Source organism: Trichogramma pretiosum, unplaced genomic scaffold (assembly GCF_000599845.2).
Source record: "Trichogramma pretiosum strain Unisexual culture from Peru unplaced genomic scaffold, Tpre_2.0 scaffold71, whole genome shotgun sequence".
Lineage (NCBI taxonomy): Eukaryota > Metazoa > Arthropoda > Insecta > Hymenoptera > Trichogrammatidae > Trichogramma > Trichogramma pretiosum.
The window spans coordinates 348,661-362,941 of NW_019640814.1; the positions used below are offsets into that span (position 1 = coordinate 348,661).

The following is a 14,281-nucleotide window of genomic DNA, read 5'->3' on the forward strand; positions in this document are numbered from 1 at the left end:
ATTTTAACGTTTGATTTGAAGAACAAAAGCAGATTCATACATTTTATCTCAACATTCTATAAGACTGTTGCTTTGATTTTTAAGAATCAAAAATTTATCCACGAACGATGTTCAAATAATTTAAAAAATCAAATGTTCAAATAATTTAAGTCTTCGTTAAAATATTATTACCATCATAGACTTTCGCGATGATCTCTCTAAATACTTTTTTTAACGGTACATTTATAACTAAAATTTATTCCATAATTCAAATCCATTCATTTGATGGTTAACGCAAAGAATCACCAAAAAGACCCCTAAAGACTACATTTGGCAAACTTGAGCGACAACTGGCGATGAAGGCGCGTAATTTCTATGCTAAAGGCCAAAACTGTATATAGTAGCGTATCAGTAATACACTTCCATGGCGTACAGCGGCATCAGATCCAACTTGCCAGTGGATCTCTCTTGTCTTTGATGTGATAGAGAGTATTTATGAGTGTGGTTTGCTTCGTACTTTCAAGTGTCAAGACTACCAAAGTAAGTCCATGCATCTTTTTATTTTCCATTCGACTAAATAGTTCGGTCGCCAGTTGAAATACCGCGATGCAAAGACATAATTTTTGACAATGGGTTGGCCTATTTACGGATTGAATGGTGATTTAAAACGAAAATTATAACCGCTTGTTCCTCTACACTATATCATATTAAGTTCCGTGTTAAGTCCCAATAAAGTGAGTATGTGTGCGTGACGTTTGTATGAGTTGTGTAAGGTTGTAGCAGTGCGATCCGTGCGAATTGTGATAGCGTTTACGATAGTTTGAGGCTTGATGCAAACTGTATACATAACGACATAAACATACATAGGTATATACATTTATACATTATGCACTTTGAACCGTGCATACCACTGTAGGTAGTGGTTTGAGCTCTTTTTTGGAACATCCATCCTTCATGCTTCTAGTGATAAGCTCATTTTTCTCGAGTATTTCAGGTGGTACTTGGCTCGTATAGTATCGTGTACGAGAAAAGATAGGCTATAAATATGGATCCAACACATTTATTGTCAAATGTGAAGGTGGAATTGAATACAGCAGACGAAGAGATGGAGATGGAGATGAATGATGCACCAATGCAAGTGCAATCTTCTGAGTCCGAACAACGGGCTGAGAGGCCTTCAGAGCAACAAGCCGAGCAAAGCTCCGCCGACGCCCTCGAAAACTACGTCGGTGCCGAGTTCAAGAATATCATGCGTACCTGTGGCCTTTGCTCGAAACAACTTACTCAAGAGGATGCGACCAAGTTACTGGAATGCCTACACTCTGTTTGCTTGACTTGTGTGCAGGCTGAGCTAAGGTCGCCTACTATCCCCAAAACTGCAACTGATAATGACACAGGTGGTTAGTAATTTTTCTATAAAATATTGCTAAACTTGCTGCAGCCTTCAGGGATTAATTAAACTTTTTTTTCAGTCACAATTATGTGTAGTATCTGTCAATTGCAGAGCTCATCGAAAAATATCATTGAAAATCTGATGTTTTCAAAAGTTATAAAAGATGATTCCAATACATCTATAGCAGATGAACTTGCAGAAAAGGAAGAGAAAAAATGTGGCAATCCTCACGAAGGTAACATTGTTCCTGCCTCCAGCTGGTGTGTCGAATGTGAAGAATTCATTTGCGATAGTTGTGTTTTGGTATGTAATTCATATGTTCTTCAGTCATAAGATATTTTTTTTACACCATTGTCCTAGTCTTATAAATTTGCTGTTGTTATAGACTCATCAAAAACTCAAAGTTACGAAAGATCATACAATAAAACCAATAAATGAAATAACATTGGAATCGGAAAAAGATAAAAAAGAAGAACCAAATTTTATATTTTGCACTGTACATCCACATGAACAGAAAGAAATTTTTTGCATTGTATGCGATACATTGACATGTCGTAATTGCCAACTGACAGATCACAGAGGACACGACTACAAATTTATTCATGAAATTGCAAATGAAACTCGTACATCTGTCACCAAGTTATTAGAAGACTTAAGGTATGAATTTTAGTTTGTATATTTTTGCATTCTAAGTTATGCTAAAATAATTTAAATTGGTTTACAGTAATAAACAAAATCTCTTGAAAAGGGGTTTATATCTCAGTGCAGAGAGAAAGAAGATGATAAATGATAAATATAAAGAACTAAGTGAAGAAGTTGCAACATTATGTTTAAAGTATGTTTTACATTAATCTAAATTTGCAATGAATAATTTTTATCAAGTATCAATAGCTTTCAATATTATCATTTTATAGGATAACAGAAGCCATAAAAGCCAGAGGAAAACAGTTACTAGAAAGATTGAAAACAGTTTGCGATAATAAAAAAAATACTGTTAATGCGAAAGAACAAGAATTGCAAAGGCTCACAACTATGAATGATCATTTACTTGTTTACATTTCTTACACTTTAGAAAAAGGAACTGACGTAGACTTATTGCATAGTAAAAAAGTCATAAATAATCTTAAAGATCGACTAAACAGTACAACATATGTAGTTCCAAATCCAGATATGCCTGTGAGAATACACCTTAGTATGGAAAGGATGAATGATTTAATAAGAGGTAAATATAAAAGAACTGCATTATGCAAGAAAACTATTACAATTCTCCCAAAAATTTTAATTTTACAAGTTATTTAATGAGTTTCAATTGCTGTAAAAATTGACAATGATTTACTTGTTATTCATATTAAAATTGTCAGTATAAATTGCATCCACGTAAAAAATTAAAAATTTTACTATGATTTACTTCTAATTAATTACAAATTATGATGTTTTTTATTAGTAATACAGACCATTGGGAATGTCATCGTTGACGGCGTTGTTTTTCCACCACCAACTCAGGTAGCCACTCCTCCTTTAACAGCGCAGACACAAAATGCCTCCATGCAAGCAGCAACTGGTGCTTCATTTTATCCTGGTAAATCTACGACACCAACAAATGAAGTATCAGGAGATCCAAATACAATTTCTCATAATTTGATAGTTGACGGTGTACAAGGCTCAATAACTGCAATACATCCCGTAACAGCCAGTAACCAAGGAGCGTCAAGTATAAGTTACATAGCTCAGCCTTTACAATGCGTACTTGGGCCACAGCTTCATCTTCAACAGCAGCAGCAACAACAACAGCAGCAGCAGCATCAACAACAACCACAACAACAACAACAACAACAACAACACCAACAACAACAACAGCAACAACAACAACAGCAACCACAACTACAACTACAACAACAAATACTATTACAACAACAACAACAACAGAGGTTGCAGCAGCAACAGCCTCAAATATCTATGCAAAATTCAATGTTACTAAATCAAGGAAATTTGCAACACAATTATTTGTATTCTATGACACAACAACAACAACAACAACAACAACAACAACAACAACAGCAGCAACAACAACAACAACGAGCATCATCTCAAGCTCGAGCATATAATATAAATAATCGTCAAGTAAATGCTCCACATATACCACAAATGATGATGGCACCGCGACCAAATCAACAACAGGTACATTGGTCTTAATTTTTTTTTTTTTTTTAAGTATTTCTATTACATTTTAATTTTTATTCACAATAATTCACTCCAAAGTCACCTAAGCCAAAATGAAAATGATACTTTTCTAATATATTTCTCCAGATTTTCCTATAATTTAAAACAATAAATTATTTGAATGACTAGAAAACAGTAAAATAACTAAATTTACGCAGTTTTCATTGAATAATATTTAGTGCAAATCTTTTAAAGTGTTTACAAATTTTCATTTTTACCTTGGCTTCCGTATTTCTTCGAGAAACGCGTTGTAATGAGATTTTACATGAGTGAATGTATATTTTAATCTATGAATTAAAAGTGATTTAATCAAGTTAAAATATTTTTCTTCGTTTCTTTTCTTTACGACAAAGAGAAGTATGAAAATAGCAAAAAGAAACTAAAATCAAGAGTAGAGAAAAAAAGTAAGATGAATTAATTACTTAATCCTATGAAAGATCAATATATTTTTATATTCAAGACTCAATCAGAAACCGTCGAAATTTTGTTTTTCAAGACAAGTGAACATTAGTTGGCAACAATTTAAATTTTCATACACAGTATTATGTATAAAAGTGAATAAATTATATCTGTAAAAGTATCAAACATTCGAATTTTATTTTTCCTAGTCATTTGAACATGAAAAGCTTTTGTTGACACACGAATGTTTTTACGAATCTTTTTATCTCTTTCTTTCTCACTCTCTCTTTTGAAAATACTTGACAAATAAATTCGATTAATTTTTTTTAAATCGTATCACTTATAATAATCGGTCATCTTAAAAGCATGATAAAATGAATATTGCAAAACGCATAACAGGTAACATCCTCAACGCATCCACAGCAACAAATGCCGCATTTGACACCGCAAGAGAGCCTTCTAAATCCAAATGCCAGTCTTCGAGGTTTACTGGCACACAACCCCCCAGCCTACAGGTAATAACTTTTAAATTGATTGATAAATAGGATGATTTCTCTGACTTCTGATTTACATAAACTTTTTTAAGCATATTTTTGTAATTTATTTCACGATTATAATTTCACAGGACGCCAGTATCTAATGCCGCAGGACAACAATACAGAATGCCTCACTATAATCGTTACCCTTCCCCAAATCTGCAGCAGCAGCAGCAGCAGTCCCAGCAGCATCAACGTTCTTCTCAGCCAATGGTTTCAATGCATGATTCTCAACCTCCAGCGTACAATATGAACTTACAAAACAGACAAAATTATATGGCTGCATACAAGCAATCTCAGCAACATCAGCAGCTACAGCCACCACAAATGCCTCGATGGCATTCACCTCAAAATACAACTTCGGCTGGAAATGTCCATCAACCCATGGTCAGTCCCCATACTGCAAATAAAAATATGTCTCAACTTTTGCCCAGCGAGTATAAAATAACCATACCAAAATCGAATGTTAACAATAATAATACTTTAACAGTAAGTAGCTATTTAATGATGCATTATTGATCTATTCAATTTCGAACATAAAATATTTAAAATGAATTTATAATTGCAGAGTAAAAATAATGCATCGAGTCCGAAACCTGCCGAATTAACTCCTGCCGTCACACCACCTGCTAATTTAAACAGCAATGTGAGTCATACAGTTAGTTCTTCGATGCCAAAAACTCCAAGCCCAGCGCTCAATAATGAAAAAGTTGCCAATGACGAACCAGAAAAAAATATCGATACCATTTGTCGTAAATCCTTAGATGATTTGATGGTTGTCATTAGAAAACTCGATAGTAATGGCATAAGTGTTACAGCCGAAGCACAAGCTGGTCAAAGTGATGCCCAGACTTCGCAAGTTGATAGTTCCACTGATGAAACTAATAATGCTTTAGATAGTACCTCTCCTACCGATCGTTAGTATTATTTTCATTATTTTTTTATTTTTTTTTATCAACATGCCATCAAATTTTAATGAAATATATTTTAAAAATGGTTAATTGCAGCTATGGCTACGGAAAAAGATGATCCTAACGAAGATTGGTGTGCTGTTTGCATGGACGGTGGTGACATGGTACTTTGTTGTGACAAGTGTCCAAAAGTTTTCCATCTGTACTGCCACATACCAAAATTGAAAAACTTTCCAAAGTAAACCTAATTTACGATGCCTTATATAATTTAAAGTAAACTTTACTTTGATGTTTAATTCTTGATTTTCAGTGAAAGTGAGACTTGGCAATGTATGCTTTGTACAAATGTACACGATTGTTCAGAAGATCCACCAGGAGAGGAAAAACCAAATGAATTGAGCCCTCGCGATTTAAGAATTGCTCAACGTTTAGTTTTGGAACTGTATTGCCAATACGAACAAAGCTTACCGTTCCGAGAAATCGTTTCATCTGAGGTAATACATTTATTATTGAGGCTATATGATTGTTTATAATTTTCAGAAGTATTTAATAGCAAATAATCTTTTTCAGATAACTGAATACCATCGTATTATTAAAAAGCCTATGGCTTTGGAAGTCATTAAGGCCAAACTTGATCGAGAACACGAAAATCACTATACCGATCTGAAACAACTCATATCTGACGTTAGACTAATGTTTAAAAATGCTTATAAATTTAATCTTGTACGTATAAGAATATTTTTCTATAATATAATATTTTCTAATATGCAGTTATGTTGATCATTACAATTCAAATATATTAAAATAATCTTAAGTTTTATTCTTCAAAGGTTGGATCTCAAGTCTATCAGGAAGCACGAAGTCTTGAAGATTTTTTTGAGAAGCTATTGATAATTTGGGTACCATCATATACTGAAGATAATTCATATAACCAAACACAAGAAGAAGATGAAGAAGTCTTCCCACCGAATAGAAAATACAGACGTATCGTCACTGATTAATGATCTGATCGTTTGTGTTATAAAAATTTATTGAAACTCGTCGGTTTCTTTTCTTTATATCTCATACTGAGAATCGTTTTATAAATGGGTATAAATGTAAAATGAACTGCCTTAAGCATATTAACTGATTACTTCAGTAATCGAATTTTTTTACGACGGTTATATAAATATTATATTTGGATGAATTTAATTGTGAATTGTGATGTTATTGGTTAAATGATATGAACGTACCGCACGACATGTTGTACGTTGAAAAATTGTTAATTTGGTTGAATCATGTTACGTTTACGTAAAGCTTAAGTATTAGCAAAGTAGAATCTAAAATTGTAAACCCTTATTTGAAAAATATTTCATTTCAGTATGAAATATTGCAATCAATTTTCTTTATAGCTTTCCTATATGAAAATAAGTACGAAAACTTTTTCGAAAATTACTCTTTATTTAGAGGTTTATACAAGCTGGCCTTGAATTTTTTTTATAAAGCCTGAAATAATTTTAAGAATTTACAATGGTTTTTCGTAGATAACTTTCAAATTCAATTTTGATATTAATTTGTATGTGTTGTTTTAAATGTTTCATACAGATAGAACCATTGTTATTGATTACATATATTGAACATTTTTTCGTATATTATCACAGTTGTGTGGTGGGAAAAAATTTTGATAAAAAACATTGATTATTTGACCAAGTGTGTAAATATTTTGAAAAATGTATTTTTCTTAATTTGACTTTTATGTATTCTTTACGCTGCAGATGAATTTTACTAGTACTACACTGATTTTGATTTTGAATGCTTTTTTATCCATAGATTTTAATAAATATTATCATTTTATATATAATCTTATATGAATCATTCAACTATAAACATAACATCATTTATTTAGATTTGTGCATAAATATTTTTGATGAACAAATTATAAAAGGTGTATGTGGTAAATATTTCTGTAATTTATAGACTTGAAATTATTAATAAAACTTTCGACTAAATATTCATAATTTTTTATTTCTACAAAATATTCACCATCCAATATCAACTATCCATTATTTGGTTTTTGATAAAAAGGATATATCTAAAATAAAACTCAATTTTAATTAGTGTTAATAAATTTATCTTGATTACCTTTCGATCAGTATAAAAATAAGAATTAATAAATATTAGAGATGATTTAACATCAATTTTAATATAACGTCTATCATTTCTTTATTAAATTTTTGGAGATAAAGGTGTGTTTGGTGCTGATTCTGGAGAACAAAATTTACAAGTTGGAATCATTTTTTGGTTTGAATACCCAGATTGAACACTATTCATGATCATGCACCTTTGACATACAACATTTCCACAGCACCAACAATGATACTAGAACACAATTAATTGAAAAAATAATGTTAAGAAATATTTTCGTTACTCTCGATCTTAATTTAATCTTACTTTTTTATTGAAAGCATCGAAAGTAGTTCCACATTTACAATCATTTATACTTTTGATTGATTTCCATTCTAAGGCCACTGCATTGAGTTCAGTAACCAGTTCCTTGATGTCTAACTTGTTTTTGCTCATTGTATCACTTGTTAATTGTTTAATTTTATCTTCGACTGGATTACTTTTTACATTTTCAATGTCGGATTCATTTTTATTTGATGCTACTTCTGTATGATTTATTGAATTTAATTGATTTACCGAATTAATTTTCTGAAATTATACATTTGTTTCTTGTATATAATAATAAATATAATCTATTTTCTGCATTATTTGAATATTACTTTCATACCTTTACTAAACTTTTTACATGGTCTTCCAAACAAGTAATATGGTTACTAGCTACAGTTAAAACATCTTCAACAGACTCTCTAGGATGAACACCATTCTCAAATCTAAAGTAAAGGCTTCGCCATAATCTGTTGGCAAAAGATAGACAATTAATATTCAGGTATATTTACAATTCATAAATACTTACACTATATTTTGAGGAAATAATTTTGGTTTAAGTATATGACTAGCTTCTTCTTTCAATTGATTACTTGAATATAACGGATTTATGTATTCATGAATGTGTTGAGTTATATGACCCCAAAGTGAATATGTTCTTTCTGAAAGTCTAATAGCATATTTTCAATTGGTATACATTTAATTCATTTTTTAAGTTTATAAACTTACTTCCATGTTTGTCTGTCTTTTTCACAATTACCAATAAATGTTCCGTACTGACAGCTATGCACATGATCATGCAGTGTTATTAAATAATGCTCATTAAACTGAAACATGTACGGGAATTGCTTAAAAAGCTGATAAGTTGCATCAATAAATTGAGTAAACACTGGGGCTAGCTCTTTGTTATCACCAGTAGTAAAACCACAGCGATCACTAAACTTATGCCCAAAAGATAGCCAATCTTTTTCTATTAATACCTTTAAATAATATTCAATATTAACTTTCAGTCATATTTAATTTAGATTTAATGTTGTTCATAAAAAATATGTTACTTGGAAACCATGAATAGTTCTATAAAAAGGATCTAACATCAGAGCAGCTAATGAGCAAACTTGCGCAGTTCTGTCCCATCCATCACTGCAATGTACAACTACACTGATGCCATTTATTACATTTCGTGCTATAAACCATGAAGTTTCTAAAATGGCCCGGATGTGTTTTAACCATCCACTACTTTCAAGTCCATTTAAAAAAGTGCTCATCGATGTGCACTTTTGTACTACAACAAATTGGGATGTTACCAAAATTTACAGTGAAATTTAAAATCAGTAACTAAAAACATACATTCTATTAACTTTGACAAACTTGATCTCATGACATGTATATTTTCAATTCCAAAAAATTGAAATTTAATATTCTCATAAAAGTTTTCGTTTTCATAGCCCTTTCCTGCAGCTCGATTTGCCATTGCATTTATCTAGATAAAATTAAAATTATAGTTTAGGGGTAATGATCAATTATTCAAGATTCTTTTCCATAGTTATCATTTGAACTTACTCTTGGTCTTGTATCTACAACATAAAGATATTTGGCTTTAGGGTTTGTACCAAGTAAATTACACATCATTTGTTCGTCCATACAGCAGCGAGCATTAAATCCAGATAAAGGCTGACTACATCTACAAATGGAGGCCTAAAAATGACTCATGTTACATGCATTTATAAATAAACAATGAAATTTATTTCAAAATTAAATTTATTTCAAATCACTAACCTTATTATTATACAAATAAGTCAAAACAGGGAGCCTTCCTTTACTCCGAAATTTAGCACTACCTGATAGAATAGTGTTACTACAAGAACTAGGAACATATAAATATTTTGGATATGTTTCACAGAGCTGAAAAATAAATTTATAATAAAAAATTTGTATAAATTACATTAGCACATAAGTTTTGTAAAATCAATCGATTAAAAAATATTTTTTAATTGATATGGTCATGCACAACTAAATTAATAGAGATACTTTTACATTAACTTACTTCATAATTAACATTGAGGTAAGACAAAGACCACTCTTCATTAGGAACACCTTGTCTAAGAAATTCATCTTGCGTACTAAAAAAATGCCAACCAAATTCTTGGGACAGACCTTCATTATTGCCTTTATAGTCGAAACAGTAAATGTCATCAATTCTTACTGAAAAAAAAACAAATTATTATGGAATTTATTTATATTTAGGAAAACTTATGAAAATATTTTATCAAATTATTACATGGTGATGATAATTTTGAAAGTACCAAAAATACTTCATGACAGTCTCGTTCTCTAGGAATAATAAATGTAACAACAAAAAAGTTTTTACATTTTATATGCAACGGAGATCCACTTGTTGATAGAGGTTGCTTTTCAACACTTGCAATGTGTGTATTTAGAACCTGAACATTAAACTGTTCATTAGAAAAATGATTTATTTCTTAAGACTATTAAATCATTAAACAAACCCAAATTTTTTTCTTTCCACTAGGTTCCATGAATATAAAATGCGTTTCTGTCAAGTAAAATGTACCTAAAGTTGGTTTGACACCAAATTTATCTAACATCAAAACATTGTCAACCTACAAAAAAGAATTGAATAAAAATGTAACTGTTTAAATAATGGATAAATTAAATTTAATCTCTAAAAAGTAAAATTATTTCACTGACCTTGGGAACTTTGATAATCTCGGAAACGTTCATTTTGATGAAAAAATTGTCTTAATGACCCTAAGAGATTCGAAGGATTTTTTAGTTAAGGAGATGACAAATTAAGGATAAATGAAGTTCACAGAAAATGCATGACTCCGACTGATTGATAAAGGGTTTTAAAGTTCGGAGAAAAAATTACTCGAGTTGGCCAAACCACTCGCAGTGCAAATATATACACTGTTTGTTCGACCACTATTATGTACTACACATATTGCACACGATACGACTTTTTGATGGAGCCTGCGGCCCAGAGACTATCTTTTACTGTTCATTCATTGTCACGTCACAATCGAGCGTAGTATACAACATTCACGAATCGATCCTTGCAGAAAACTGCAATTATCGACGAACTCGTCATCTGTTCGATCAAGGTTTATTGCATGGGAAAATTAAAAATATATGGGCCAGACAGGTTTTTAAAGATCTCTCGATAAAATATGTGATTTCAAGAAAAAATTGCGCAAAATTTCTAAAGCCAAGGACGAAGTTATTAGCATTGAAAAACATTGCGGGTAAAAGTTAGTCCACCCATCTCGTCTGACGTCAAATCCAAAAGATATTCGTCCGCGAGATCCTTTCCTATAAGAGGAGTGCACCTGCAACGGTGAATTGATGTTTCAGCATGCCCGAATGTGTGTGCGTGCATTGTAATAGCAGGATAGGTATTAGGTGCTCTCGGCTTGCGCATTTGAGTATATAGCCAGTGGTTTGCGCCGTCGGTCTGACGAGTCGAGTCAAGCTATTCCATAAGTGGCCTAGCCCAGCGCATTATGATCGTCGCTCAGCTCGCTTGTGTATGCCTTATATTCGCTGACTGAGTCTATACGGGCGCAACTATATATATGTGCAGGCGGAGTACAAGTACGCGGGCTACAAGTGTTTGTGCGTGTTTATATCGTGTATCCGAGATACATAATAGTGATCATAGTAATCATCATCATCATCATCGTCTTCATCATCATCATCATCATCATCATAGTCGTCGTCGCAGTTTGGAGCAGACTTGGGCGCTCGGTCTACAATTTGATTTTGACCCCGTTGCATGTAATACGGTCGTCGTTAGGCTCGAGACACGTCGCCTCGCTGCGATTACTTGCAACTGATTATTTTGATGGACGTTGCTTTTTTTGAGCACAATCGACCGCATACATCCGAATGATATACATTTATAGGTGTGTATTTTACTCACGTTGACTGCTGTGTATGCAAATACATAACCAAATTTTGAAAAATGCGTCCGAGAGTCAATTTATCGCCAGTAGCTGGACTGTCCGTGCATAATGTTATTAATATAGCTTATATCGTACGCATCAGCAATGACTCGCGAGATGATGAAAATGCGTTGGCGAAGCTGACTTTACTCTGGCAACGTAATAATTTGTTTAATGAATGATTTCTCGATTTCCATTGTTGTTTATTACAATATCGTTTTTTCCCATTGACGTTAGGATTCATTTTCAACAATGATTATTAAAAATAAGTTTTGAGCGAATGCATATTTTTTAACGTGTATTTTACACGTAGTAGAGAACCACAATCTCGAGTCAAATATAGGAGTCACGGACCACAGTATTGCTAAAGTGCGTGTGCCGTGTGTGCGTGACGTGGGTAATTGTGTGAGTGCCCACTGTGTATACATCAGTATGTGCGCTTGTTTGTGTGCGTGTTTGTGTGGGTGCAAATAGAGAGCGCCGAGGCACTTGGCATTTGCAGCAGCCCGAGAGAGCAAAACGGAGCAACGTCTATTTTACCTATACACTTTAATGCTGCGTTGTGTTCGTGCACCGCTTTACTGCTAGTGCTCTGCTCGTAGGCGAGATATAAACTGAAGCTTGATAAATCCAACATTTTATTGTTTTAGTTGCTCCGATTGAGTCAGTATTCAAAAGTCGGCAGGGTAGAAAAGGATATTGTCAAAGCTATTTTCAAAGGGTACAATGGAACTTGATTGTTCTTCTTTCGATTGCAATTATTGCATATTTTTACGTGGTTCTTTTCGTCTTACAGATGTTCAGCTCGGTGCAAATAAAACAAGAGTATAGTGGTGTCGAAGACAGAAACCTCCAAAATATGCCTGTCGGTGCGAACGAGGTCGTGGACTGCACAGTATTCGATAATCAAAATACACAGTACACCTATCACCAATTGCCTCATCTGTGGGATCAAGCTTTACAAACACCGTATACAAAGAACTCGGTTCAAAAATCCGATAACCCTGGTAAAATGGATAGTAGAGCTGTAAATGTAAGTTTAACTAAATAATAAGCAATGATTTAATTTTTCGTTTATTTATTATGAATATTTCAACAAACCTAATTTTATTTCTTTATAGCAACAAATTCCTGCTGTAAGTGCCAGTTATTTAAATCAACATTTACAACTGCAGCAGCAGCTACAACAACAACAACAACAACAACAACAACAACAACACCAGCATCAACACCAACAACAACAGCAACAGCATCAGAACAATACTTTTGTTATAAATCAACAGCAATTATCAAACATACAATCTAGCATAAATCAAGCCGTGGATTCTTCAAATGCAGAGAGTGGAACTATCAATTCTGGATTAGCATCGGCTATAATTACGAATGGTATTTTAATGAACCCTGCCCTTGCTGCAGCTGCTCAACAAAATACCGCTGTGATCAAACGAAACACAAGTAATCGAGGAACCAAATCCAATAATGCAAGTGGTACTACAAAGAAACCTGCTAAATGTCAATGTGAAATTTGTTTTAAAGAATTTGGACATAAAAGTAATTTATTCATTCACATGAGGACTCATAATGGTGAAAGACCTTACAAGTGCAAAGAGTGCGATAAATCTTTTACACACAGTGGTAACTTAGCAATACATATGAGAACACATTCAGGAGAAAGACCATATGCATGCAAAGTATGTGGTAAAATGTTCAGTCATAGTGGAAACTTATCAACTCATTTAAGAACACATTCAGGAGTTAAGCCTTTTAAGTGTAATATTTGTGGCAAAGAATTTCGTCACAGTGGTAATCTTTCAATACATGAGAGAATACATTCTGGTGTCAAACCTTTTCACTGCAAGGTTTGTGGAAAACAGTTTTATCACAGCGGTAATTTATCAACTCATTTCAAGAAACATCCAGTTGCATCAACTTCTGAAGTACACAATGATAATGTTACTCCTTCTCTTAGTGGAGACTATGTTTGTAATTCTATAGATCGTTCAACTGAGACTGAAAGAATATTAATCTCTAATTCAAGTAATTTAGAAAGCACAATAACAAATGCTTCTGAATCAATGACAGAAACAGAAAACCGAAGAGAATCAAAATCAAGTTAATAATTTTAAAAAATTTTCTCTCATACTGGCGTGAAATAACATTTTGTCTCTTGCTATACTAATCAAAAGTGCCCACAGTGTAAGCAAACTAATCAAATGCTTACTATAAGAGAGAACTGCCTCAGATTTGATTTCAGAATGTTTTATACCTTATGTATTTGAATGCAGTACATACTATTCGATTATATATTTTTTAAATGGATCAAATTGAATTTCTGATTTTTACATTTACAAATAGTTCATTAAGTAAGTGGTATTAAAAATAGTTGATCTCTCACTATAGAAATTTGTTGTGTAAATAAAATTAGGCGACAAATTTACTTGAATGATATCTTAT

General features: G+C 32.6%; 3 protein-coding genes across 8 annotated transcripts; 2 read left to right on the forward strand and 1 right to left on the reverse strand.

Moving 5' to 3' along the window:
- The first annotated feature begins 393 nt into the window (after window positions 1-393).
- On the forward strand, window positions 394-7,428 carry LOC106657694 (E3 ubiquitin-protein ligase TRIM33). Of its 5 annotated transcripts, XM_014379330.2 has the most exons (15): window positions 394-519; window positions 974-1,379; window positions 1,452-1,675; window positions 1,758-2,029; window positions 2,097-2,207; window positions 2,287-2,594; window positions 2,817-2,951; window positions 3,018-3,550; window positions 4,391-4,506; window positions 4,617-5,016; window positions 5,096-5,444; window positions 5,535-5,676; window positions 5,749-5,932; window positions 6,009-6,161; window positions 6,254-7,428. In XM_014379330.2, the coding sequence occupies exons 2-15, from the start codon at window positions 1,025-1,027 to the stop codon at window positions 6,437-6,439; spliced, it is 3,468 nt and encodes a 1,155-aa protein (XP_014234816.1). In that variant the 5' UTR covers window positions 394-519; window positions 974-1,024; the 3' UTR covers window positions 6,440-7,428. The 5 variants fall into 5 exon arrangements, with proteins under 5 accessions (XP_014234816.1, XP_014234811.1, XP_014234814.1 ...); XM_014379325.2 differs by having other exon boundaries at window positions 2,817-3,550; XM_014379328.2 differs by having other exon boundaries at window positions 2,817-3,550; window positions 6,269-7,428.
- Window positions 7,429-7,611: 183 nt separating this feature from the next.
- On the reverse strand, window positions 7,612-10,926 carry LOC106657695 (myotubularin-related protein 6). Its single transcript, XM_014379331.2, has 13 exons — window positions 10,575-10,926; window positions 10,373-10,486; window positions 10,144-10,306; window positions 9,910-10,067; window positions 9,642-9,767; window positions 9,426-9,560; window positions 9,213-9,345; window positions 8,921-9,147; window positions 8,595-8,845; window positions 8,395-8,535; window positions 8,209-8,335; window positions 7,869-8,129; window positions 7,612-7,796 (listed from the first exon to the last, which is right to left on the reverse strand). Exons 1-13 carry the CDS (start codon window positions 10,605-10,607, stop codon window positions 7,644-7,646), a joined length of 2,022 nt encoding a protein of 673 aa, XP_014234817.1. The 5' UTR covers window positions 10,608-10,926; the 3' UTR covers window positions 7,612-7,643.
- Window positions 10,927-11,382: 456 nt separating this feature from the next.
- Window positions 11,383-14,264, forward strand: LOC106657696 (Krueppel homolog 1-like). Of its 2 annotated transcripts, XM_014379332.2 has the most exons (4): window positions 11,383-11,788; window positions 12,478-12,548; window positions 12,624-12,860; window positions 12,949-14,264. In XM_014379332.2, the coding sequence occupies exons 3-4, from the start codon at window positions 12,624-12,626 to the stop codon at window positions 13,942-13,944; spliced, it is 1,233 nt and encodes a 410-aa protein (XP_014234818.1). In that variant the 5' UTR covers window positions 11,383-11,788; window positions 12,478-12,548; the 3' UTR covers window positions 13,945-14,264. The 2 variants fall into 2 exon arrangements, with proteins under 2 accessions (XP_014234818.1, XP_023317771.1); XM_023462003.1 differs by lacking the exon at window positions 12,478-12,548.
- The last annotated feature ends 17 nt before the right edge of the window (window positions 14,265-14,281 follow it).

Bases quoted from the DNA above. Each gene is read 5' to 3' on its own strand.
- LOC106657694 (XM_014379325.2), top strand. From the start codon at position 1,025: ATGGATCCAACACATTTATTGTCAAATGTGAAGGTGGAATTGAATACA. The intron at 2,595-2,816 runs GTAAATATAAAA...GTTTTTTATTAG, and splicing joins GATGAATGATTTAATAAGAG to TAATACAGACCATTGGGAAT. The intron at 5,445-5,534 runs GTTAGTATTATT...GGTTAATTGCAG, and splicing joins TAGTACCTCTCCTACCGATC to CTATGGCTACGGAAAAAGAT.
- LOC106657695 (XM_014379331.2), bottom strand. From the start codon at position 10,607: ATGAACGTTTCCGAGATTATCAAAGTTCCCAAG. The intron at 10,487-10,574 runs GTCAGTGAAATA...TCTTTTTTGTAG, and splicing joins AGATTATCAAAGTTCCCAAG to GTTGACAATGTTTTGATGTT. The intron at 8,336-8,394 runs GTAAGTATTTAT...TTTTGCCAACAG, and splicing joins TTATTTCCTCAAAATATAGT to ATTATGGCGAAGCCTTTACT.
- LOC106657696 (XM_014379332.2), top strand. From the start codon at position 12,624: ATGTTCAGCTCGGTGCAAATAAAACAAGAGTATAGTGGTGTCGAAGAC. The intron at 12,861-12,948 runs GTAAGTTTAACT...ATTTCTTTATAG, and splicing joins TGGATAGTAGAGCTGTAAAT to CAACAAATTCCTGCTGTAAG.